General features: G+C 39.4%; 1 protein-coding gene across 1 annotated transcript in view; it reads right to left on the bottom strand.

Moving 5' to 3' along the window:
* MCU (mitochondrial calcium uniporter) overlaps nucleotides 1-24,131 on the bottom strand; it is a 123,241-nt gene that overhangs the window by 9,647 nt on the left and 89,463 nt on the right. The window contains exons 2-4 of the mRNA XM_061635304.1: nucleotides 7,560-7,629; nucleotides 5,122-5,292; nucleotides 4,046-4,150 (exon numbers count right to left, since the gene is read on the bottom strand). Of these exons, the coding sequence (XP_061491288.1) occupies nucleotides 4,046-4,150; nucleotides 5,122-5,292; nucleotides 7,560-7,629 (346 nt within the window). The remainder of the gene's footprint in view (nucleotides 1-4,045; nucleotides 4,151-5,121; nucleotides 5,293-7,559; nucleotides 7,630-24,131) is intronic.

Here is a 24,131-nt window from a genome sequence, read left to right as displayed (position 1 = left end):
CAAAACCTGGAGGAGTTCATCACATCAATGGGTAAATAAACTGAACATGTGATACACTGCCACTTCCGCTTGGTGTTTGGAATAAGGTTTTTTATTATTATTATTTGCATTCCTACGGACAAAAGCCTCTCCAGCTTCATGTAAATTTGGTCCAAGTCAGCGTTTCTCAACCTTTCTGAACCTACACCTCCCTTCTAAATTTACACTAATTTCTGCCCGCACCAACCCAGTACCAACAATGTGTTCTACAGGAGAGCATGCAGAGATCCTTGTGTGCAGACACAACTGTGTTCATCCAGCCTGTTCCTTGCATACAAAGGTCTGTTGACTGAGGTGTAATCTCAGCACTGGTATTAGAGACCAAAAATGGGGTCCTAAAGCCATGTATCATAAGAAAGCAGGAGCTCTTCTTCCCAAATCACTTTTGGGGTAAAAAGAAAAGAAGGGTGAAGTCACTCCCACCAATTCTATAAGGATCAAAGAGGTTTCTCTGCAAGAGTGCATTTATCCTGCACAAATTTGGCTGGTGGAGCACAAAGGTTCCATCCACTTTAGAATTCAACCCCATCATACTTCACATTCCCCCTCTCCTCATAAGAACCTCTAGCCTATCTTATTATGCTCACAGATGTCTCATATGCAGCTCTTCTCTGACCTTAGAGAGAAGACCAGGGTCCCTCACTTTATCCCTACCTTCACAATTTAATCTATTGCTTTGGGAAGCTTTACTTTTTTTTTTTTTTAAACAAATCCCATATCTGAGGCCAAAACACAGACCATAAAGTTGCTTTGGAGCAGCGTGTATGAGCCACAAACTGCACTTACACATTTGGCCCATTTATATATTTGATCAAGGCAACATAAAACTGCCTATATAAACATGCAAGTGAGAGCCAGTGTGGTGTAGTGGTTAGAGTGTTGGACTATGACCTGGGAGACCAGGGTTCGAATCCCCACACAGCCACGAAGCTCACTGGGTGACCTTGGGCCAGTCACTGCCTCTCAGCCTCAGAGGAAGGCAATGGTAAACCCCCTCTGAATACCACTTACCATGAAAACCCTATTCATAGGGTCACCATAAGTTGGAATCGACTTGAAGGCAATCCATTTCCATTTTCAAACATGCAAGCATCCTATGCTTTACAATGAAATGTATTGATAAGAATGAACAATAGGCTAGTGTATTTTATATATTAAGTGATCTGACTCAGAGTGCGACGGTCTTCTGATATTAGGCAAGGGACTCCACCATATATGAATATTGTCCGAAATGTATGATGGTCAAGACAGAGTACCTGGTGAAAGGTATTTTAGGTGAATACACAAATAAGTTAAGAGTGGTCAGGCAAGTTCTAAAGGCAGTTTTAAAAAAAGCTGCCTTTGGAAACCTCAGGGAACATAATGAGTACAGGCTCAGTTTGCCTCACAAAGCGTCAAGAAGTTTGCTCAATGGTGGAGGTGGGGAACCTGTGCCCCTCCAGATGTTGTTGGATAACTCCCATCCTCCCCAACCACTGGCCACGTTGACTGGGATTGACGGGAATTGCTGTTCAGCAACATCTGGGAGGACCACAGATTCCCCTCCCCTGCCACATGGCCACCAGTACTTGCTGGCATAAATGGTACCAACACCTCTTTGTCACTAGTGGCAATCTTAGTATTGCTCGTAAACTAAGTTAACACACCCATGGAAGCAAGCGTAACTCCAATTCAACAAGTACTATCACTGCCTCCTGTGCTCCTTGCTTTTCGCTACTGGTATTTGGACACATATGGGGCCAATTAGTTTTCCTGCCCGTAAAATCTCAGTAGAAAACATGCACATACTGTAGTACTGAAAATGTGTAGTGAAGATTTTTTTACCTGTCATGTGCCTATGCACTAGGAACTTGGGGAGTTACTATACATCTGGGTGAAAGGCACATCTGCTCTAGCTTTCATGCTTTTATGTTATACACATCTTCCTGCATGGAAATTATGTTTCTGCACATAAATAATAATATACAAAGTAGCCTTAAAAGGATATTCCAGTATTTCCTATGACACCAAAACAATGAACACAAGGATTGACACAAAAAGCTGTCCCCCAAGCAAGACAGTGCTCGGAAGGAATTCCACTAGAACTTAGCTGTTATGGAACATTTCATCTTGAAACACAGTTCCTGTTTCTTGCAACCAGTATATTATATCTAATACTACAAACTCTGTGTTGGGAAAACTTTATTTAACAGCCCCATGTTGATAAAAGTAAAGCAAGACAACTCTGTCTAACAGTGCCAATCTGACAGGACTGATCACTTCTCACATGACAAAACAAGAGCACATGCTGCTGGGAATGGACAAGTCAGGAGGGGAGGTGGTGCTTCCAGGAAAACTGGGCAGGGAATGCAGATATGAGTACTAAACAAGTCAGACGAATCAGCATCTCATCAAAACCATCTTTGTGACACTGGTACTGTAATATGTCAGAAGAAACTCTAAGATATTAAAGCAGAAGCAACTTGAGCAGTACTACTCAAACATTATGGTAGTGAGGGCAAGACAGGAAGGAGACCAAGCAACTAGGGTGGAAAAGTGAACAGCTAGGCCTAAGGCTGGGCCAAATCTTATTCCCTAAACACTCAGATTAGTTCTATGCATGGTAAGGCTCATCAGGTCACCTCTAAAACAGAAAAGCTTTTCACTGAAATGGAATCAATAATTCTCCTTGCCTCTTCTGTCTCATAAGTATTTGGCAACAACTTCTCTTCTCAAAAATGTAATTTACTTTTGGCTGCTTCGATTATGGCACAGGACTTCCCTCATTATTTGTGAGCAGAGTTATTTTTGGTGACATCTACAATTTAAGAATTTCACAGATACAGTCCAACAGCAAAACCAAAACTTTAGAAGTGCTAAACGCTGTGAACAGCAGTTGGTTCGCTGCTGCCCTTGGCACCTAGGTCAAACCAAGATCCTGGATTTCAGCAGGTGGTAGGTGAAGTTGGCGGTTAATATTTTCGTTGTCTTTTCAATATTCAAAGTCACAGCTACCATCATGATCACATGGTTGGTAGCATAGTCCTATTAATATACCAAGTTTTGCCCTAGTTGCATGTTATAATTGGCTTTTTAAAAAAGGGTACCTACATGCACTGCTATCCATGTTTTGGTTTCAAAGCAGAAAGGCATTTCAGTTTACATAAGGGAAGGGCGGTGTCTGTGATTTCTACTGACTCTCACCTCTATCTGCAGTCTCCACTGTTCTATCCCACACCATTCCTGAGGCTCTCCTGACCTTCAGGATTGGCTTCTGAGGGATTGCTGGGAACTGCAGTAGAGAGTGAGGAAGAGATGGAAAAGTCTTGTTCCATGAACAGAATACTGCTTGCTGTAGTTCAAATCCAAGCTCATGTGTAGCACAACTACTGGTGCTTTCCAAATAATCCCTAGCAGACTAACAAACTGCCTTATTATACCAGCAATGCTTGCAAGAGGAAGTTAAGCCACCGTGAGGCCAATATATGTGTTACACATTCAAATAATCTATATTCTTATTAATGGGATCCACCCTCAACCCCCTTGTACAAGCGTTCTTTTACCCTAGATGAATTTCTTGTATGAGAGGACAGTAACTTTCACCTGAAACATCTTTCTACCAGACTGTCACTTCTTCAGTATGAAGCCCTTCTTATAGAAATGGGGGGGGAGAATAAAATCAAAAGATGAGAAGTATTAATGAAATGAGATGGTAAGAGTGGATGAGTGCAGGGTGGGAGGAGTGACTGAAGACTCAGAGAGGGGAGCATATAGCTGGGCAAGTCACAGTAGCTCTGTCTTTGAGACGCTGGAGACACTGTCTGGGTGTTTACGCAGTTATCTCCACATCATGATAGTCAGAAAAAAGCATGATTTGGTCACAATTCAGAATGTTAAGGTTTGCAAAAGATGACCCATCAATTATCTGTCTCACTACAGATGAAATTATCTCTTTTTAAATTGCTAGATGGAGGGTCTCCCTGAAAATGACTTCTGGATATATACCCCAGTTCCATGAAGCTGTTACCTCTCTTTGGTGGACGAACATGATAAGTCAAGTCATTAATTACTAGTTTGAAATCATCAAGAAGTAAAAGATCTATGCCTGTTGAAGAGGCAACACGTGTCCCATCTGCAAAAGAAAATAGGAAGAGGTTTTATTAAGAACACTCTGGAAATTTGGTGTCTATGTACTGCCTTCCAGTGCAAATCACTGTACAATACTTTGTAAGAGCTTATTAAATTTGCAACATGTTTCTAGGAGTGCAATCCACAGCTTCAAAATTGTACAACAAAAGCTTCCCAGAATCTGAGCTGTCCTCGGTATGGGTCTGTGGGTTTTAATTACAGTGGCAGGTCTATGTGTTAGAATGTAGGTCATTACCAAATTCATATTAAGTACAGTAGGAGGGCTAGGATTGAAGTAGGGTAGGTAGGCTAGGATTTAAACTGGAGCATTAGTACTTTGGGATGCTGAACCCATTTCCTGCCCACTTTTTTCTACTGCAAGTCCCATTCACTCTGGTTGTTTTTCTCTCGATGGCACTCTGAGCAAGCTTTTCCAAGAGAAAAACAGCTGGATAGAAGAGGGTACGAACAAGAAATGGCAGCTGGGGGAAAGGCTTTAACGCCCCCTTCCTGACTGCTGCTTTTCTGTTTAACCCCACCCCATTATACAAATCTGGCACAACCAGCATTCTAACACACAGGTAATGTCAACTTCACATAGTTAGCCCCTCTGTTTGCTATCTGCTTGGTAACCACAGTTTGTGGTAAAATGGAATGTATAATTTTCTGCATAGTATTTCTCATTTCTCCAAGAACCAAAGTAGATAAGTCTCTAACCTAGAACCAACCTCTGTAGGCCTAGTAGTATGCAACAGACAACTCTTTACCAGAACTGAAACTTAACTATATATGTCAGCTGTAGTGAGAGTTAAATGATTCACTAATGCTAAAATTTACCTTAGGTGAAAAGCAGTCTAAATCACAGCATGTTTACTATTCCAAAGAAATAAAATTAATCAGCAGTTAACTGATCAGCAGAATTTAACTTTGTATTGTAGAAGTTCATCTGACTGCTTCACTAATGCTGAATAGTACCTGGTGAGTAAATTGCAACCCGGTCGATTCCCCGGTCTTCTGCCTGTAGTTGCCGTAAGAATACTCCAACAGAATCTGAGATAGGTTTAAGTGTAAACTGGCAACGCTCACGACGAGATGGAAGATTCACAGATATTACAGGTAACCCGTTTTGGTAAACCACTGTAACGTCTAGGGAGGAAAGCAGACAGTAAAAACAGATTCTATTTCAAGCATATCACATAATTTAAAATAGAGGTAGACAAAGTTTACAATACACAGGACAAACAAATAAAGAATATTAGCTCTATTCAGGTGGCCAATGTTTAGATTGCATGCACACATGCACCGCCCCCAGCTCCCACACACATAAATACTGGCACTAGTGCTGTCTTGAAGCCTAATACATAGAAAAAACATGCCTCTGCTTTATGCATCATGTGGAGAAAGTGATTAGGGATAAGGTTCTCTCTTTTATAATACTAGAACTTGGGGCCATCCAATGAAGCTGAATGCTGGAAGATTCAGGAGTGGTATTCAACTAAATCCTTGTGCTAGCAAGAATTAGCACTAACGCAATGGGATTTTCCCCTCTCTCCTACCCGCCCCATGCCTCTCACTGTCCCCAAATCTGCTTCAGAGGGTTGGGGGATTTAAGGGGCATGTGGGAGAAGATGGGGGAGAACATTTCATTGCATTAGGAGAAATCTTTGCACTAATGGAACATTCACCATAGTGCTACTCTGAATACAACCCTCAGACCAAAATCCATGAGCTCTCTACTATCTGGGTGAAGAACTGGTGCTTCTTGCAGTTTTTAAAATCTGCTCTCTACTGAATGTATTAAGTTGTTAAAGGCTTGCATAGTCATTGCACATGCAAACCTCATGTGAAATGCCAGGAATCTCACAATTCCTTTTTACTGGCCAATTTCTTTTAAATCCAATTTTAACATGGTACTATTGGAGATGAGCCAATGTATACCCAATATTTAGAAAATACTTTTTATTTTGGATAGTATTTTAAACTCTTCCTTTTGTGGTTGTTAAATGGGATATTATTACTAATTACAATGGATTCTCAAATCCATATTTTAGTTTTAAAATAATAAAAACAGTATTTTTAAAACATTTGAGCATTTCAGCATATATAAATTTAGAGCAGTCCTGACTATTTATCTAGATCAACTTGGTTTGTTTTTTTTATAGAATAACAGCCATGTTTCAAAGTGCCCCACTAGACAGTGGTCAGAAGACTTCATGTTTCCCATCAGTGTGACAAGTATACACTGTATTACATTAAATATAAATGGGGGGGGGGAGAGAGAGAGAGACACAGGATATAAGCCGAATACACACAATATCTGGCTGGCTCTAACATAACAGCTCACTTACATTTTAAACACTGGAACAAAGCCAGGGGTTCATTGACATGATGCAGGGACCATGTCTTTCATAGAAGTCTGTGAAGGGGGAGAGTGTTTTATAAAAATATTTTTTCTTTTTAGTTGGACTTTTCAGTTCAATTAAGTATTCACTGGCTTTTTGTCAGATACAAAGTTTCAATATGACTCTGTAGACTCCACATCTTCTTTCCATTTGTGGTTGAAACAAGGGTGACTTTAGAATTGCTTTGGAACATTCCCAAGGCCAGATGATCGGGGGGGGGGGTATTTTGAGCAACTACAACCACAGTCACTCTTAAGCAAATACAACTAAAGAAGTCTGGGCAACAGCCACTAAGAATGTCTTTAGTCTGGAATTTACACATTGTAGAGGGTGTGAATACATGGTACAGAAAACCAAGAGTGTCAGTTTAAGGCTACATATATATTCTAGCCATATAGGTTTCAAATTCAAACTAAAAATGCAGGAAATGCAAAAAAAGCTTTTCAAATATCAGTTGTGAAAGTTGCATTTGCAAAACAAAGGAAACTGTAGTTGAATAAATAAAAATTTAATGATATTTAAAAATTAAATGATTTAAGTTACTTTTTGAATGAGACCACACACAGCTGCAGGTCATTCTGAATTTCTGGAAGAGGAAATCTTATTTACCTTCAAGACACAGGAATGACCTTGAAACAACAGCCCTAGACAAGGCTGACATGAAGTCACCAAGAACAAAAAAAAATCATGAAAAAGATTCTCATCTAGCTGAAGAACAGGCAAGAGAGGGGAGGGGAGGCAAATGACCTAGAAAATCATGCACCACTTCTTGTAACTTAGCAGTTCAGGAAGGCTAGAGTAGGCAAGGTACCGTATATTCTTTCAACTAGCAAACCATTTCATCTAATTTTGAACTACTTCCTTCTACAACTTAATCTCATTTGTTACAGCTACTATGGGGGAAAAAACTACTGAGCTACACCCCTGATTAAAATAAGACTAACACACACATAACTCTTGAAGCATTTGGATAGAAATCTTTTATCAAACAAAATTATTTATCATACTCACCATCAGAGGGCACTACAGTACTGCAGTAGACCACTCTCATGGTCTGCCACGGAGGAAGCCTTTGGTGTGCCTAGAAAAATAAACACAGTAAAGCAAGATTTATTAATCAAAACAGCAACTGCTAGGTTATTTCAGATGACCCATGTCAGGATTCCAATCTAGCCACATCTTACCACCTACTGTGGAAGACAATAAATTGTTAGCACCTTTTGCCATCTGTTATTCAGTATATAGTCTTCATGAGCCAATTCTTATACCTTACAAATTTTTGCTCACGTGATTTAAAGGAAAGAAAATGAGTCATGAAATCTTTAAGCAGCACTTTAGGAATACATTTCCATTTTCCAAGTCAAAGGAGTAGGTTTGTTAACAGGCTGAAAAAAGATTCAAGATATTGAACATATCTAAGAAAGAAGCACAATACTAACAGAATGGATTACTATCACTTAGAATCCAGGTTATACATCTTTTTAGGAATCTCAGACTGCACAACATTGTTCAATGTGGTACATTTTATACAAGCAAACTTCTCGAAGTAGAAACAGGGAAGCGTTTGAGGGCTGAAAGAGTAATTACATTAATTAATGCTTAAGAGGGCCTACTTGGAAGTACTGATTATTCACATCAATTACACATTTCTGCCTTGATCATTTTATTCAAACAATCCCACAGACAACAATTAACAAACAATTAAATAACAAACAATTCAGTATAAAATCTGCTGCATTTTTATGTCATGTTAACTTCTTTGATGATGAAATTTGAATTTCACTATGTTGGAGAAATAATGGCAAAATCACCATAAACCTCCCCTTCCAAACTCCAGTTAATAAAATCATTTTAAATCCTTTTATGTTCATTGCCATCTACATACTGCAAAACCCATGCACACATCTCGATAACTTCATATAAAAATTTTAAAAGGTTAACTATTCCACAAAGCTTACAAATGCGTTTCTATCTTAAACTTCCTTATGTAAAAGCGAGGCTCATTTTGCCAAATGCTTACTTACAAATAAGGGTATTGAGGACTGCAGCCTTTACATTTCTGAATTAAATTATTAATGGAAGCCTTTGGTTTTCAAGAATTTTACACTGTGTTCAGCCCACACTGATAACCTCTAATGTCTTGTTAAGTGTGACTGAAAAAGAAATGGTGACTTGGAATATAATACAGTAGTTGATAATTAAGAGACAGTACTATCATTACATTATGAAATGTTTAACATCTGTTTTTTCTGTGTATAAATTAATGTCTGAAGTAAGGACATACAGTAGCACGGGCTACGTCCATGACTAAAAAAAAAGATTTTTTTCTAATCCCAGGAATACTTGTTGCAGATCTTGAGTAGACCACTCGTGTGTGCAGCCTGTCACCAGGTTATCTGGCTGCAGTAACATCTGCACTGTCTCAGCGTGTTGCTTCCTAAGAGAAAATGGTAGTCTATCACTTGAGCTGCCAAGGAACATCCTCTTGTTGCTCTGCATTAATATATTAATCAATTTATCCAGAGGACACCAAAGTGCCATTTGGAAAAAGGGATTTATTTTCTTCATTTCTTAAGTACAATACTTCATATAAAGGAGTTTGCTCAAATATGCTATAATTACCATGCTACACATCAAATTGCTTTACTGAACTAAATGAACTACAAGGAGACATTTTTCCTGTAGGTTAACTTATTTTTGTTACATGCCATATGCATTTTGAAACGGGATAGTATTGCAATGCATTACTGCACTTTCCAGAACTGATATTTCAAAATCGGATAAAGCAATCCTGTCTTTTAACAGAGCACTGCCACTGCAACACCAACACCAACCCATAGCTGTATTGGTTGGCAAGGATGTAGATATTTCCTTCAGCAAGTTTGTTATTCTTTCTGAATACTAGCTAACAGCTGTAGTTGCATCTCCAATCCTTCAATGCACAATAAATTGTTTGCTTTTGGAGTGAGTAATAAAAGGGATACTCTCTCGTAGGTGATGGTTGTTTTTGAGGCATATGGGTTCCTATACCACATAGGAGACATCCTAAGTGGGAAACAATTGACAGGGGTTTATTTGTATGATATCGCTGTACAGCTAGAAGTTTGTCAGTATCACAAAACTACTGTGGTCCATCTTGATTTAATATTATATTCACTGCTGCAGTCTCTATCTTACTATACAGTAATGAATATAATGCTCATTCAAGTTGAATCTAGAAACAGCAGAGACTCCCTTTCCAAGCATCTTGAACAGGAGTTTCAGTTTTAAAATAGTATAGATTTAAAATAATCTATGAGAAGATAAAAAAGTTCATCACTCCAGTTTTTACTTCCCTTTCTTTTTTTATTAACATGCATTCTCAACCACCCTAATTCTAATCTACACTGTTATTACTATTTATTCCCAATAATCTCCTTGCTACACTTCTTTGCTCCATCGGAATCTATGAAACTGCCTAAATTGGTTCGTCTCTCTTTGTGTAGTTTTGCAGCTGTTACCCCAACTAATCTAGAGCCTCAGTTTAGGAGGATATGTTTGCCTGATGGAAACAAGATCATTAATTCTCTCTCCACCTGGGCTCATATACTCTTAAACTAGATTGAGGCTGCGACACCTGCTTTCATATAAAATGTTCTTAAGAAGAGAAAAGACTGAAACTATATATCATTATGTGGTCAGCATGTGGGCTCCTGCTGGGAGGAAGGACGGGATAGAAATCAACTACTACTACCACTACCACTACTAATAGTTGTTATGTGCATTCAAGTTGATGTCGACTTATGGCAACCCTACGAATCAGTGACCTCCAATAGCATCTGTTAAAACCACCCTGTTCAGATCTTGTAAGTTCAAGTCCGTGGCTTCCTTTATGGAATCAATCCTTCCTCTTTTTCTACTCTGTTCTTCTCAGCATGAATATCTTTTCTAGTGAATCATGTCTTCTCATTATGTGTTCAAAGTATAATTACCTCAGTTTCATCGTTTTAGCTTCTAATGATAGTTCTGATTTAATTTGTTCTAACACCCAATTATTTGTCTTTTTCATGGTCCAAAGCTCTCCTCCAACACTACATTTCAAATGAGTTGATTTTTCTCTTATCTACCTTTTTCGATGTCCAACTTTCACATCCATACATAGAGATTGGGAATACAAAGGTCTGAATGATCCTGACTTTAGTGTTCAGTGATACATCTTTGCATTTGAAGACCTTTTCTAGTTCTCTCATAGCTGCCCTCCCTAGTCCTAGCCTTCTTCTGATTTCTTGACTATTGTCTCCACTTTGGTTAATGACTGTGCCAAGGTATTGATAATCCTTGACAAGTTCAATGTCCTCATTGTCAACTTTAAAGTTACATAAATCTGTTGTCATTATTATTATTATTATTATTATTATTATTACTACTACTACTACTACTACTACTACTACTACTACTACTACTACTACTACTACTACTACATTTGTATACCGCCCCATAGCTGAAGCTCTCTGGGTGGTTTACAGAGCCTTCTTCTTCTTTTTTTTAATAATGTTTTTATTGGTTTTGGGTAGAACAGAATACAAAACAAGAATAACTTATACAACGAGACAAAACAGTGCAGTTGACAATAGGAGTTACTGTACCTATAATGCTCTAGGGAGGTAAGCATATATTAAATGGTTATTGTCCTGAACTGACGTTCAGTTGTAGTCCTGCTTTTGTGCTTTCTTCTAACTTTCAACAGCATTCGTTTCAAGTCATTCCTGGTTTCTGCTAGTAGTAGGGTATCGTCTGCATATCTTAAATTATTGATATTTCTCCCTCCAATTTTCACACCTCCTTCATCTTGGTCCAATCCCGCTTTCCGTATGATATGTTCTGCCTATAGATTAAACAAATAGGGTGATAAAATACACCCCTGTCTCATATCCTTTCCAATTGGGAACCAATCGGTTTCTCCATATTCTGTCCTTACAGTAGCCTCTTGTCCAGAGTATAGGTTGCGCATCAGGAGAATCAGATGCTGTGACACCCCCATTTCTTTTAAAGCATTCCATAGTTTTTCATGATCTACACAATCAAAGGCTTTGCTGTAATCTATAAAGCACAGGGTAATTTTCTTCTGAGGTCAGCATATATAGTTGTTGATATCTAACTGTTGGACACTTATCGTAAAGTAGTACAACAGGTCCTGTCAAAAACTGAAATGGCTGTAACATTCTTGGGTTTTGACCTAGAGATATGAAATACGGCAACGTGATAGCTGCTATATAGGAGATTAAACCTGCCAAGTCACAGGTAGATAGCTTAAAGGGTGTTCATCCTAGCCAGCTACAAATTTTAAAATATTTTACAATTAAAATGGACATAATGGTTTTGTTTTTTCACATAGGGACATGAAATTTGGTGACATGGCAACCCTAATAGAGGAAATTAACCCTGCCAAATTTCAGATGAGCAGTTCTAGGGCGTGTCATGCTAGCCAGCTTTAAAATTTGCTTTTTTCATTTTTTAAAGGCTGTGAGTGCTCAGTCATGCCAATTCACATGCTCCTGCGTTTCCCCTGTTCCTTTCTTCAACATTTGAAAAAAAATGAGGGCATTTTAAAACTAGGTTCCCAACACTTATACAGCCACGAGAGTGGCTGTAAACTATAGCCAGTAGTGATTTTTCGTGTTCTACCATGTTAAATGAAAATACCCCTCACACCTTTCTGGTACTTTGTATAGTCCCAGTTCAAAACAAAAACTTACAAGTCTTATACTGTTGGATTCAGAATCGCTTGCTCTACAACCCTGAAAGTTTTCTTGGTGATACACAATCCCCCCACGAGGAATTCACAAGTTAAAGTGAAAAATGGGAGCTAGAGAAACAAGAAGCCATTTGGACTTTTTTCTTCAGAAGTTCTCATAATCTGTTGACGTTCATTAAAAATCAGAGATGACTGTAAAGTATCTCTAATCAAATCCCTGAGCTTGCCCCAAACACAGACCTTCATCTTCAGTAGGTTTAAAGTAAAAAAGGCATGGTTTGTTTTTAATTAATTGATTAAAAAATGCATTATGGTGAATGATAACGTCACGCAAGGGCAGTTGAAACCAGGAGTTCTTTCGTTTCCCTCCCTCTCCCCCCTCCCCTTCCCGTTACTTGGGGGAAGCAGGGGAAGCCTTCTCCTGTGATTGGTGGGCAAAAGACATGTGCCTCACACTGGCCTTCTGTGCAGCGTTGCTCTTCCTTCATGCTCTGTGTGAGGAGGCACGAGGGAGGAAGTGGAGAGAGAGAGAAAAATGGATGGTGGAGGGAGAAAGTCGGAGAGCAAGGATGACAGAGGAGAAGGCAGCAGCAGAATGGAGGTGAAGAGGTGAAGAGCTGTGGAGGTGAGTGACGGTGATGTGTGTGTATATGTGTGTGTTCCCACCTCCGCTGTCTCCCCCTCCTGCCCTTTCTGCTCACTCAATCTCCCTGCCACCCCCACCCCCTACCCCTGCTCTCTCCCCCTGCCTGCGTCTCCGCTTGCTCAATCGCCCTGCTCCCCGCACCCCACTCTCTCCCCCCACCTGGTATGTGTGTGTGTGAGTGAGAGAGAGAGAATGAAAGTGAGTGTTCATGCATGTGTATGTGTGAGAGACATTTTTCTCTCTAGATTCAAGCAGTGGAGAAGTCTGGCTCATTTTCAGTCACTTCCCTAGTACAGAAGTGATTGTTCTCTAGATAACAGAAAAATATAGGATTTTAGCATAGCTTTAACAGGACAATAACATATCCACCCAAAAGCAAAAGGTAGCAGCAAAGATAATATCGTGCTGTGTCTAACTCAGGTTTAATTTCATTTTTTAAAAGTTTGCCCCCCCATGTATGTAAAATTACATAGACTGCTAAATTACCCTGCTAAAGCAAATGGAAATAAATTCATCATTAGTATATTCATAGTGCAGCAGTGGGGAGGGGTGGATATAGTGCTTCAGAATGCATAAGTTACATCAGCCCTGCTGAGAAGGAGTTGTGTATGACAGCCTTGAAGTGTAGTCCAGTGTTGTTCAGTCTCTTGGTTTTTATTTTTATTTTCTTTAAAGAACTTTTAAATTGACTGTAGCAGCAGCATTTATTTCTTTAATTTATTAAATTTATATCCTATCATTCCTCCCAGAAGGAGCCCAGGGCGGCAATGGGTGGAGGGATCATTGCTTTCCCACTCATGGGAGAAAAATAGAGGCTTCTTGTGTTTGGGTTGATGCTGGTGGTATAAATCCTTGAATGGGTTTATAAATGACAAATGCTCAAATACTTTTGGTTTGGAGTGTGTGTGGCTCAAATACTTTTGGTTTGGAGTGTGTGTGGCTGTTTGACCTGTGCTCATAACATTGCTGTAGTTATTTTGAGATTTTATGAGACTTTGTTTTTAACACTTTAATCTTGAATTTAGCCTTGGTTGCTGTTAATCTTAAATCACTTTCACGCATGCACACACACACACACACACACACACACACACACACAGAGAGAGAGAGAGACAGAGAGAGACAGAGACAGACAGAGACAGACAGACCATCTGAAATTAGTCCTGTGTTGAAGCCCCCATCTGAAATTAGTCCTGTGTTGACCGCTACCTCCCACTTTTGTGAAAGCCTTTGCTGTATAGGGAAGAGGCATTTTCCTCTTCATCTTTTGCAGAGAACAGAAGGTCTTCATCAGACATTTGCAGGGGCATCAAACATTTGCAGTTAGTGTAATACCATATTACACTAATGAGGTGGCCAAGTGTTTTTTCTGTTTGTGACCAGCAGCGCAGTAGCAAAATAAAAAGTGCAGGGTCTCTTCATGATAGTCACAGTCATGCCCCTTCTTCTTTTTTGCTGCTGGGTTGAGAATAAGATCCTTTTTAATGCCTTCTCCCATAACAATAGACGTCCCTAGGATAAGCACAAAAGAGGAGAGTATTAGCTACTGAAAAGAGTCTTCTGAGTGACTGACTGACCTCCTTTCCCTCTGATTGGCTCCAATCAGCAGGAAAGGACAAGAAAGCATGTTAGAAGACTCTTCTCAGTAGCTAACACACTCCCCTTTCATGCTGATTGTTTCATAAGATGCTGGAGACATAAAGACCCTGCTGGGACCCTGCTCCCAAAATGTAATGAGTTTAAGACCCCCTGAGACCCTGGATGACTACACTACTGTTTGTGACTTAAACAAAAAATCCTCCTGCATCCATACACTGCAATGTAGAGTTCACCTCCACCCCCGCTCTCTCCCCCCGCCTGCATCTCCGCTCGCTCAATCGCCCTGCCCCCCTCACCCCGCTCTCTTCCCCTGCCTGCCCTCTCCATTCACTCACTCGCCCTGCCCCCCGAACCTCACTCACTCACTCAATTTAAATAATAAATGAGTCAGAGGTTAGCTTGTGACTTGGCTGTAATATGCCTTCCTTTGCAACACTGCTATTGTCTGCTATGATTTAATTTTAATCAGTATTTTCGATACTGTGGATAATGTGACTCTTTTCAGGTTTAAGAATCTCAGAACACACAGTTGCTTCTTAAGTGTATTCACTCATAGGCAAAAAAACTTGTGGTTTAAGAATGTACCTATAGCCCACAGATATTTCTATCAAACTTTAAAAAGCAGAGAAATTGGGCAGCTATAGTGAATGCATCAGAGGAGCAGAAGACCTGAACTCCTCTCTGAGATATTGGACTGCCCTACAAATTTGTAAAAATGCAAACACAATCCACTTGCTGTGTAGCTTGGAAGAATTTAGTAATCAGCCCAAATAATATAAAGAAGACATGTGCTGTGCTGATCTTGTTTTAGCAGGGAGGAAGCAACATGAAGTTCTCTACAATAAATCATTTTCTTTTTCTTTTATTTCTGTGAATATGTGAAGTACAGCAACTCTTTGCAAAATTTATACTAAAAAAACTCCAAACATATTTGTGGAATAACGGCACGGACTATTCTGCAGAATAGTCTGCAGTGGACCTCAGGAGTGTCTCAGTTTGCACAAGATAAAACAGTGGGAGGTGAAATATATTCTAGGAAAATTGTAGGTGTGCTCTATGTTTTTAATTGACAGTGCCCACCTTGCCTTAAATGAAGTGGTTTAAACATAGCAGGCTGAAAATATGCATCCTCTTTTTTCCAATAGCTAGAGTCATTGCTGAAGTAGCAACATATTGTAATCAGTCTGATTTTACATCAGACTACTTTCAGATTCAATGTTAATGCATCCAAAATAGAAACAGAACAGAACCTACCATTTGAAACACAAAAGGCTGTCTTCACCATCATATGACATTGACCAATAAAAGGCTTTGAAATTAATAAAAATAAATTTGACACAGATTTCTAGGATGAATAATGAGGGAAATAAAATTTTCTAGTTTACATTCTCTGTAGAAACATTAGTTACACAGGAAAGAAGCAAAGTAAGAAGAACACCAACAAACATACAAAAATATAATTCTCCATTTTTGGAGATGGCAGGCATTGCCACCACTCACCATATGCTCAGAGGCACATGTTACCAAATTCTTCCAAGCTACACAGCAAGTGGATTGGACTGTGAAAGACCAACCCAAATGGTGTTTGCATTTTGACAAATTTGTAGGGCAGTACAATATCTCGGAGAGGAGGTCAGGTCTTCTGCTCCCCTAGTGTATTCACTATAGCTGCCCAATTTCCCTGCTTTTTAAAGTTTGATAGAAATATCTGTGGGCTACAGGTACATTCTTAAACCACAGGGTTTTTTTGCCTATTAGTGAATATACACATGTACATACTATCAGGCAGGCATGGACTGAGCACCATGGAGATAATACACATAAATACATAAAATCTGGGGACATGATAGCCCCTATAGAGGGAATTAACCCTGCGAAATTTCAGACGAGTAGTAGCGAGTGAGATAAAAATAAAGATACTATTTATTATCAATAATTTTCACCTTGGTTAGCAATTGAAAACAACTACTACTACTACTCAGAATGCTGGCTAATATGTCCCCAAGGGTTTGGCTGGCTGAATGGCCAATAATAATAAAACATGTGTCCAAACAGCCTGGCTGCTTCTCATAGTTTGTGGGTAGCAACTTGAAAATAATAATACTGAATTCAGAAAGCTGTGGCTAAATATGCCCACCCAGTTTATAATAATTCTTAGCAATGAGAATAAAATAAAAACAAACAAACATTTTTGAAAAAATATCTAAATAAGGATGGAACTGGGATTAACTGGGAAAGAACAAAAAACATACAAAAGCTGAACAAATGCCACCTAACCCCCAAACATTTTTAAGTGACAGAACTTACAAAACATTTCTCCATTTTAAGACTTCACCCTTTCCAAGCACTGTGATGGGGTGATAGCATGCCCGCCTTTCTCCCTTTCCCCCCACCTTGGTGTTCTCCTTTAAGGTGATATAATTGTTCCATTTCAGAGACATCCTGTCTGGGTTCATTAGAGACTGTTTCGAGCTACAGATCTGTACATACCTCTACAAATTGATACACGATTAGTCGATCTGCTCTATAGAGATTTGTATCTGCTTCAACTCAATCTGGACAGGATACAAATTGGACCAAATCCGACTGATCTGGTTTGTGATTTGTACAAATACAGTGCACAGCCCTAGCAGCCACATGATCTAGGACTGCTCACTGTTAGAACTGCAGAAGCAGCATTTTGAACCAGCTTATGTTTCCTAATACTTTAACAGCAGCCCCATGTTTTAGGTAAATAGCTACAACCAAGGCATATAACACCATGGTCAACCCTGTTTTGTCTAGAAGCAGGGACAAGTGGTGTATTAACCTAAGCTATGTAAAAGCATTCACTTACACAGAAAGAACCATCTATTCATTTATTAAATTTATCTCCTGCCCCTCCTCCCAGAAGGAGCCCAGGGCAGCAAACAAAAACATTAAAAGCACTTTAAAACATCTTAGAAACAAAAGACTTTAAAACATATTAAAACAAAAATCTTTAAAAACATATAGTAATCATGCTGCCTCTTACTATGGGTGTTCCTTTTAGTTATCATGAACAAACATCGAATAAGATGGGTTGTACCCAAAATATTAAAGTAACACGATTTTAAGCACTTTCATAACGGTCCATGAAGTGTAAAACACAAGTGGGGTCACTGAACTACCTTCAGCACACTCCCCAAATCTGTCTCTGCCCTTGAACATGAGAGGAAAGGACAGCTGCTCATGGGATTAGGACACATCTTGTAGTATGCAGTAAGGAAAGAGTGTCCAAGTCCTCTGGCCTTTTCTTATTGAATGTATTCATCAGCCTCAACACAATTCTCTGGTATGATGTAGCTTCAATTGCCTTCTTATCTGTTTGATTTAAAAGACCAAGTGTAATAATAAAAAATCATGCTTCAACGTTAGGAGTTGTACTGGATGACCTTCAGGTAATTTCCAGTCCTACTATTCTGTGATTCTACAAGTTACAGTATACTGCTATAACAGACATTTATACCAAATGAGAGAAATCTCAGAATTGAAGCCTGGTATAATATTTATGAGCCATAGCTAATGCAAATTAGATAAAATAAATTAATTGTGCAGTGACTAGATACACTGAGATAAATGAATCCATTATCATTGAGTGCTGCTCTTGGTCTCCCAAAACCACCATACAAAGCAGACTCACATTTATAAAAACATCAGTGCTCTCCCATCTATAAGGTGCTGAAAGATTTTAGTTTCTGATCTTAAGGGTAACAGACCATAACACCTGCTATCCAACAAACTTACAAAAATTCAGCAGAATAATGAATGCTCATTCCAGACTTCAGTTATTATATTTCACAACCATTCCTTCAATGATATGTTGCTAATATGGATACATGACAAATAAGCTTCATGTATACAGCACAGAGACCTATTAACAGCTCCATAGCCCCACCCTGGACCTCTGCCAGCCCCTTTACCAACACTCCCTTCCACCTGCTGTGGAATAAAATTAGTCATGCTAACTTCACACCAAACTGGGGGTGGGGGTGGCAGGGTTGGAGGAAACTGTAACTACTCAGATGACAAAAGGGGATGTGACTAGAGGAGAAACAGGATCGTTGGGTTGCATTCTAATGGTAAAAAGATTCTACATATGACCTACTTCACCTCTCATTGATGCAATGATGATAGGCATTTTAAAAAATTGGGTAAGCAGGCAGCTTCCATAATTCAACCCCCACTCCCCAGTCTGGAGCGATATTTGTAATCTGGATGAAAAGCATTTTAAATAGGATGCCAACTTCCATTGCAGCTGGCATTGATTTAACTGCTACCATCTTTTATTCTTTGATCAGTGACTCCATGCTGACACAATGCTTTATTCATTGTTTGTTCCCCTTATCATGGCTAATTGTTACACTTGAATGACCACTGCATAGTTAAGGACGGGCTGCAAACTAGGATATGAAACTATGTTTGAAATGGGTTTGCCAATCATTGTTCGCATTAACCATAGTTAAATCTTGTATCTATACTGAACAAACCATCATTTCCCTGCTTTTATAACCTCTCTGCTTGCAAGATTAAAAGCAAATCTCATTGGTCTTTCCCTAGCACACAATCCCTTGGCAGGATTTAGCTCATAACTGCAGGGTTTAGCATTTCGACTTTTAATCAGGTTTAAGGCAACCAACCATATATGATGCCTGCACCAGCCCAATATATGCTGGTTATATTAGCTTCCATCTAGTTTAGATTGTTAACTGTATATATTCCAGAATAGTTCCTGGTCAGCTAACTTCTGTATTTCAAATCCAATGTTAGTAAGATTTATAGAATTTCTCTATGTGAAAAACAGGTATAGCCATTATCTGACCACAGAATTAAGATATCTGAACTTCAAGCTAACATAATATTCCATACAGACATAATCTTATACTCTACTTTCTTGTTTTATGGTAAAATCTAGCACTGGGACACTGAAGCTCTGGAGACAGATGTTCAGCTCCTACTGTCTGTGAAAAAAAATTAAAAGGACTAAAGGGGAAATTAACAGCTTTTTACATCATTATGCTGCAGGTTCCCTCAAAATGAATCCAGTCACGTCTGACCCACAGTCAAACCAATTAGTTGCTTATGGATGAAAAGCCAAGTTTTCCTTCCAGCTCTGCACTGTGAAATAAAAATCCATTTTTGGCTCCAACATACAAGTACCTTCAAACTTGTTGGCCACAATCCCAGTAACATTACAGGAGTGCTGCAAGCTTTCCTAAAGCAATATCAGTACCTCTGGCTGTCAAGTTAGTGATGGGCTAAACTGCATCTCTTCTAAACCTATGCTTCCCCCCCCACTTGCACTTTCCCACAATCTTAAGCAGTCATATATTCTATTGCAAATTTTAAGGCTCTCAGAAATGCAGAGATGCTGAATAATTACTAGTAAACTATATTCACTTGAAGACCAGCAAAGTCCAAAGACAAGGCAGCCAGAAGTCCTTTTCAACATCTTCTGTTTAGACAGTTCTCTTAAGCAGTATTTCAGAATATAAAGAACTAGAATGAAAGAATTAAGCATGTATCAGATATTTAAGTACTTCTTTCATCCTTGAGCTTTCATAAGGAAACAAGGTGCTTACTCTTATGGCTCAGACGTTTTCCTGAGAAAGAATGGATTCAGAAAGCTCTTTTCTCGAGTATGTGAGAAAAAATGCAAGTAAAGCATGCTTGGTTATATATTAAGCTCAGCATTAAAGTCTAATGTTAACTTTTTACCGTACCCTATTCTCATGACAGGCTATCAAGCATACATATAAAAAGACAATACATAATATATCTTGCACACAAATGGAAAAGACACAAACACAGAGATAGATTTTGGGGCACCCCAGTCCAAGACTGATTCTGTATTTGCAGGGCAGCAGCACTGGAGGATCAGCCTGACTATATTCTTGAATATCAACTTTATTCCAGTATTACAGGACATTAATTACAGTTTTTTTAAAGCTGTCTATTACAAGTAACTAATCAATATGCAACTTGGAGGATAGCCTTTTTTTGGAAAAGATAGGTTGAGTCCATTTCAATGATCTGATGTGAAGAGTCCATGTTTTGAGGGTATAAACATTCTATTTCTTCAAAGTTTAGATCATTTAAAATACAAAACTTTGTCTATCATATATTTTTATGCTTTAAACAGGTTTTAAATGTTTTTTATTGGATGGGTAACCTGCGGCCCTTCAGATGTCACTGGACTCCAAAACCCATGAGTCCCAGCCAATATGGCCAATGGTCAGGAATGACTAGAATTGGAGCCCAGGAACTCCTTAAGGCCACAGGTTCCACCATCCCTGATCTAGCTGGTATGCTCAGGTTTCAACTGCACCCCTTTCTGCACAAAAGCAGTGAGGAGAATTTGGGTAACATCTTTCTCCCAGCCCTACCAAGCTGTGCATCTTGCTTGTTTCCAATCTATCTGAATGCTGTCTCGGCTTGTGCCCTGCCCCTGGCAATCATAAATCCTCCTACTCTAAACTAGGACATGTATTTCAGTTATGAAAACATTTTTGACATACCACTGTCTTTTCAGTATTGCAAACGCAAAATCCTTATGGTTAAAGATGTGGGCAGGATTCCCTACTTAGTAGTGAGATTATGGAGTGCTGGAAGGTTCGGGTTGGAAATTATAGCTGGGATTGCTTATGGCATTCCTTATTATACAGCCACGAGAATGGCTGTATACTATAGCCAGCGTGGATTTTTCACATTTGGCAATGTTAAATTGAAAATACCCCCCATGCCATTCTGCTGCTTCCCATAAGCTCATTTCAAAACAAAACCTTACAAAACTTATAGTCCTGAAATCAGAAACGCTTGCTTAACAACCCTCTAAATTTTCATGGCAATACACAAAACAGTCAGAGAGAAGAGAGAGTTCAAAGTCTAAAAATAGAGAAAAAAACCCCAAACCCTTTTGGATTCATTAAAAATCAGCCATGTTCACAGAGTACCTGTAATCCTATTACTGACCTTGCCCCATACTCTGACATTCATCTTCTGCAGTTTAAAAGTTAACAAAAAATGCCTGGTTGTTTTTTAATTAATTTAAGAAATTTTGGCTTGAACCCAACGATAGTGTCAGGCATGCTCAGTAAGAACCAACTGTCAGTGTTCTAAAAGCCAGACTCACAGCTGCTTGGCATGCCTAATCAGGGGGCCATACCCACACCAGACTTTGATTTCATGTGAGACAGTCATAATTCAGTCATAATCTGAATTTGCTGGTATATGACTGAAACCCAAAAATAATGACAGTCTGAAAAGTGCCCACAGATTAGTCTTCATATAAAAGAATAAATGGAAACAAGCTAGAGAATTTTGACAGAGCCTCTGTTGATGTTCACTCTCAGGGGCAGGACGTTAAAGAACTCTTTGCCTGCCTCTCCCTCTCTCTGCCTCCCCCACACTGCGGCAATGTTATACTTGTGAAAAAAGAATGCTCCCATATAATCCAGGTTCACCATCATTCCAGTAATAATACAGAACAACTTCCAATCTATCCTGGCATTGATGCGTACCCTCCCCCAGCAAATCTAGTCACTGATGCCAGTACTGAAGCACATAAAAATGGGAAGGTCTGCCAAAACCTATAATGCCCTTGACATGAGGAAGAATGGTGTTAAAAGCAGATGAGATACATAGGGGGAGGGAAGAATATTCTTGGGATCACTAACTAGGCTGGACACCAGGAAGATGCTCCTCCCCATCCTTAATATACAACGCTGTGATTCATACACAGGGTGTAATTTCAAGAATGCTGTAGAGGGAAGAACCATGAAAGCAGAGCCCCTGCCATTTGGTCTTCCCATAACCTGTTTTTACTGGCAAAAGGCTTGGTGTCGCTTACAGATTCCTTGACTCAAACCTGGAAGCTGTCACAAATATTTCCATGCCTGTGCTCATGCCTTGCATTACTAAGAGAACTCAAAAATAGGTTAGAATAATCTACACGAGGAGCAGGTAGCAGAGGAGGAATAAAATCTTCCTGAAAAAGGGAAACCATTACTCCATGATATTTATGCTTATTGTTTACACAGTCATTCTGGTTTCCTAAAAGGCAGTTTTTTGTACTTTGTCTTGATACAGTGATATACCTTGGCACTTGTTCTAGGGCTCTGATTTGGTGGCCCTGGGACACCCACCACTCTGTGCACCTGTCCTACTGCCATTAAGAATGAATAAGACCAGCACAGTGTCCCCTCTGTAGCAGTCAGAGAAATTAGATAACACCTTTTTTCTCCAAAGCAGTGGTAGAGCAAATATTTTGAATGCAGAAGATGAAGAACAGGATGCTGGACTAGATGGGCCACTGGCCTGATCCAGCAGGCTCTTCTTATGATCTTATGTTCTTATGCTAGATTCATCTCCTGCTAAAATACCCCAGATGCTTGGCTTGAAAGACTTCTAGGGCCTTGGAACATCTCTGCCAATCAAAACAGACATACTGGAATAGTGAAATGCTCTGACTCCCATACAAGCAATATGCTCTCATGTATTTGATGCAATGGCTATCATGGGCGAAACTTCCTAATCGTAAGAGCTGTGCAACAGTGGAATAGATGACCTTGGAAGGTGATGGGCTCTCCTTTGCTTGGAGATAATTAAGCAGCAACTGGACCATCTGTCAGGGATGCTGTGGTTGCACCCTGCACTGTACGGTCTGCACTGAATGCAGGGTTGGACTAGATGACCTCCATGATACCCTCCAACTCTAAAATTCCATGATTCTATAATGCTGGACATAAACATTCATTTTAAGTAGTCCCTAAAGAGGTCTGTAGGGGAGAAACAAACATCAAGGGGTTGAGCATTTCCACCTGCCTCACCCTATCATCCTGGAATCTCTTAAAATCTGCTGCCCGGGTGACAATGGTATAAGGGGTGTTTGGTAGCAAGACTAACATCAAGACAGTGTGTGCATCTGGGGGTCTGAAGGAGAAGTGATCATCTTTATTTCCTCAGGTAAGAGATTGGCAAGGGAAGAGACACAGGGAAGACATAGGAAAAAAGCTGCCACAAGGTGTGGCTCATAACCAATGTGTCTTAAGAAAATTGTGGGGAACCCCATGTTGCCATTGTGGAACAGAGATCTATTTGGCCATGCATGTAGCATATTTTTATTTCTGTGTTAGGTTTTGTTCTCTTTTCTAATTGGTTTTAAGACACTGGATTAGATTCATTTACTTATACTGTGTTATACAAAGTTGGATGGACTGATAATTTTATTATGTATTAACTTATTTTGGAGTTGTTAGTTTGCGTTCTTATACTCATCTGATATATCGGGCACAATCTTGTGGAAAGGCAGCATACAAACGAACAGATAAGGAGGTGGTGAAGGACAGAAGAGAAGCTCCCAGCATTTCCATTTCTAACATGTCCCAAAATTCTTATCTATTACATTGATATCTCACCTTTCCTCCAAGGAGATCAAAGTGGTATACACAGTTCTACCCCTCACCATTTTATCCTCATACAGCTGAGTGGAGATGTAAACCCTGGTCTCCAGTTCTAGTTCAATACTCAGTCTAACCACTACATCATTCTGATTTATGTCATACCAAGTTACTCAAGATTTTTAATA

This window comes from Rhineura floridana, chromosome 7, assembly GCF_030035675.1.
Source record: "Rhineura floridana isolate rRhiFlo1 chromosome 7, rRhiFlo1.hap2, whole genome shotgun sequence".
Taxonomy (NCBI): domain Eukaryota; kingdom Metazoa; phylum Chordata; class Lepidosauria; order Squamata; family Rhineuridae; genus Rhineura; species Rhineura floridana.
This window is presented reverse-complemented; position numbering and strand designations above follow the sequence as displayed.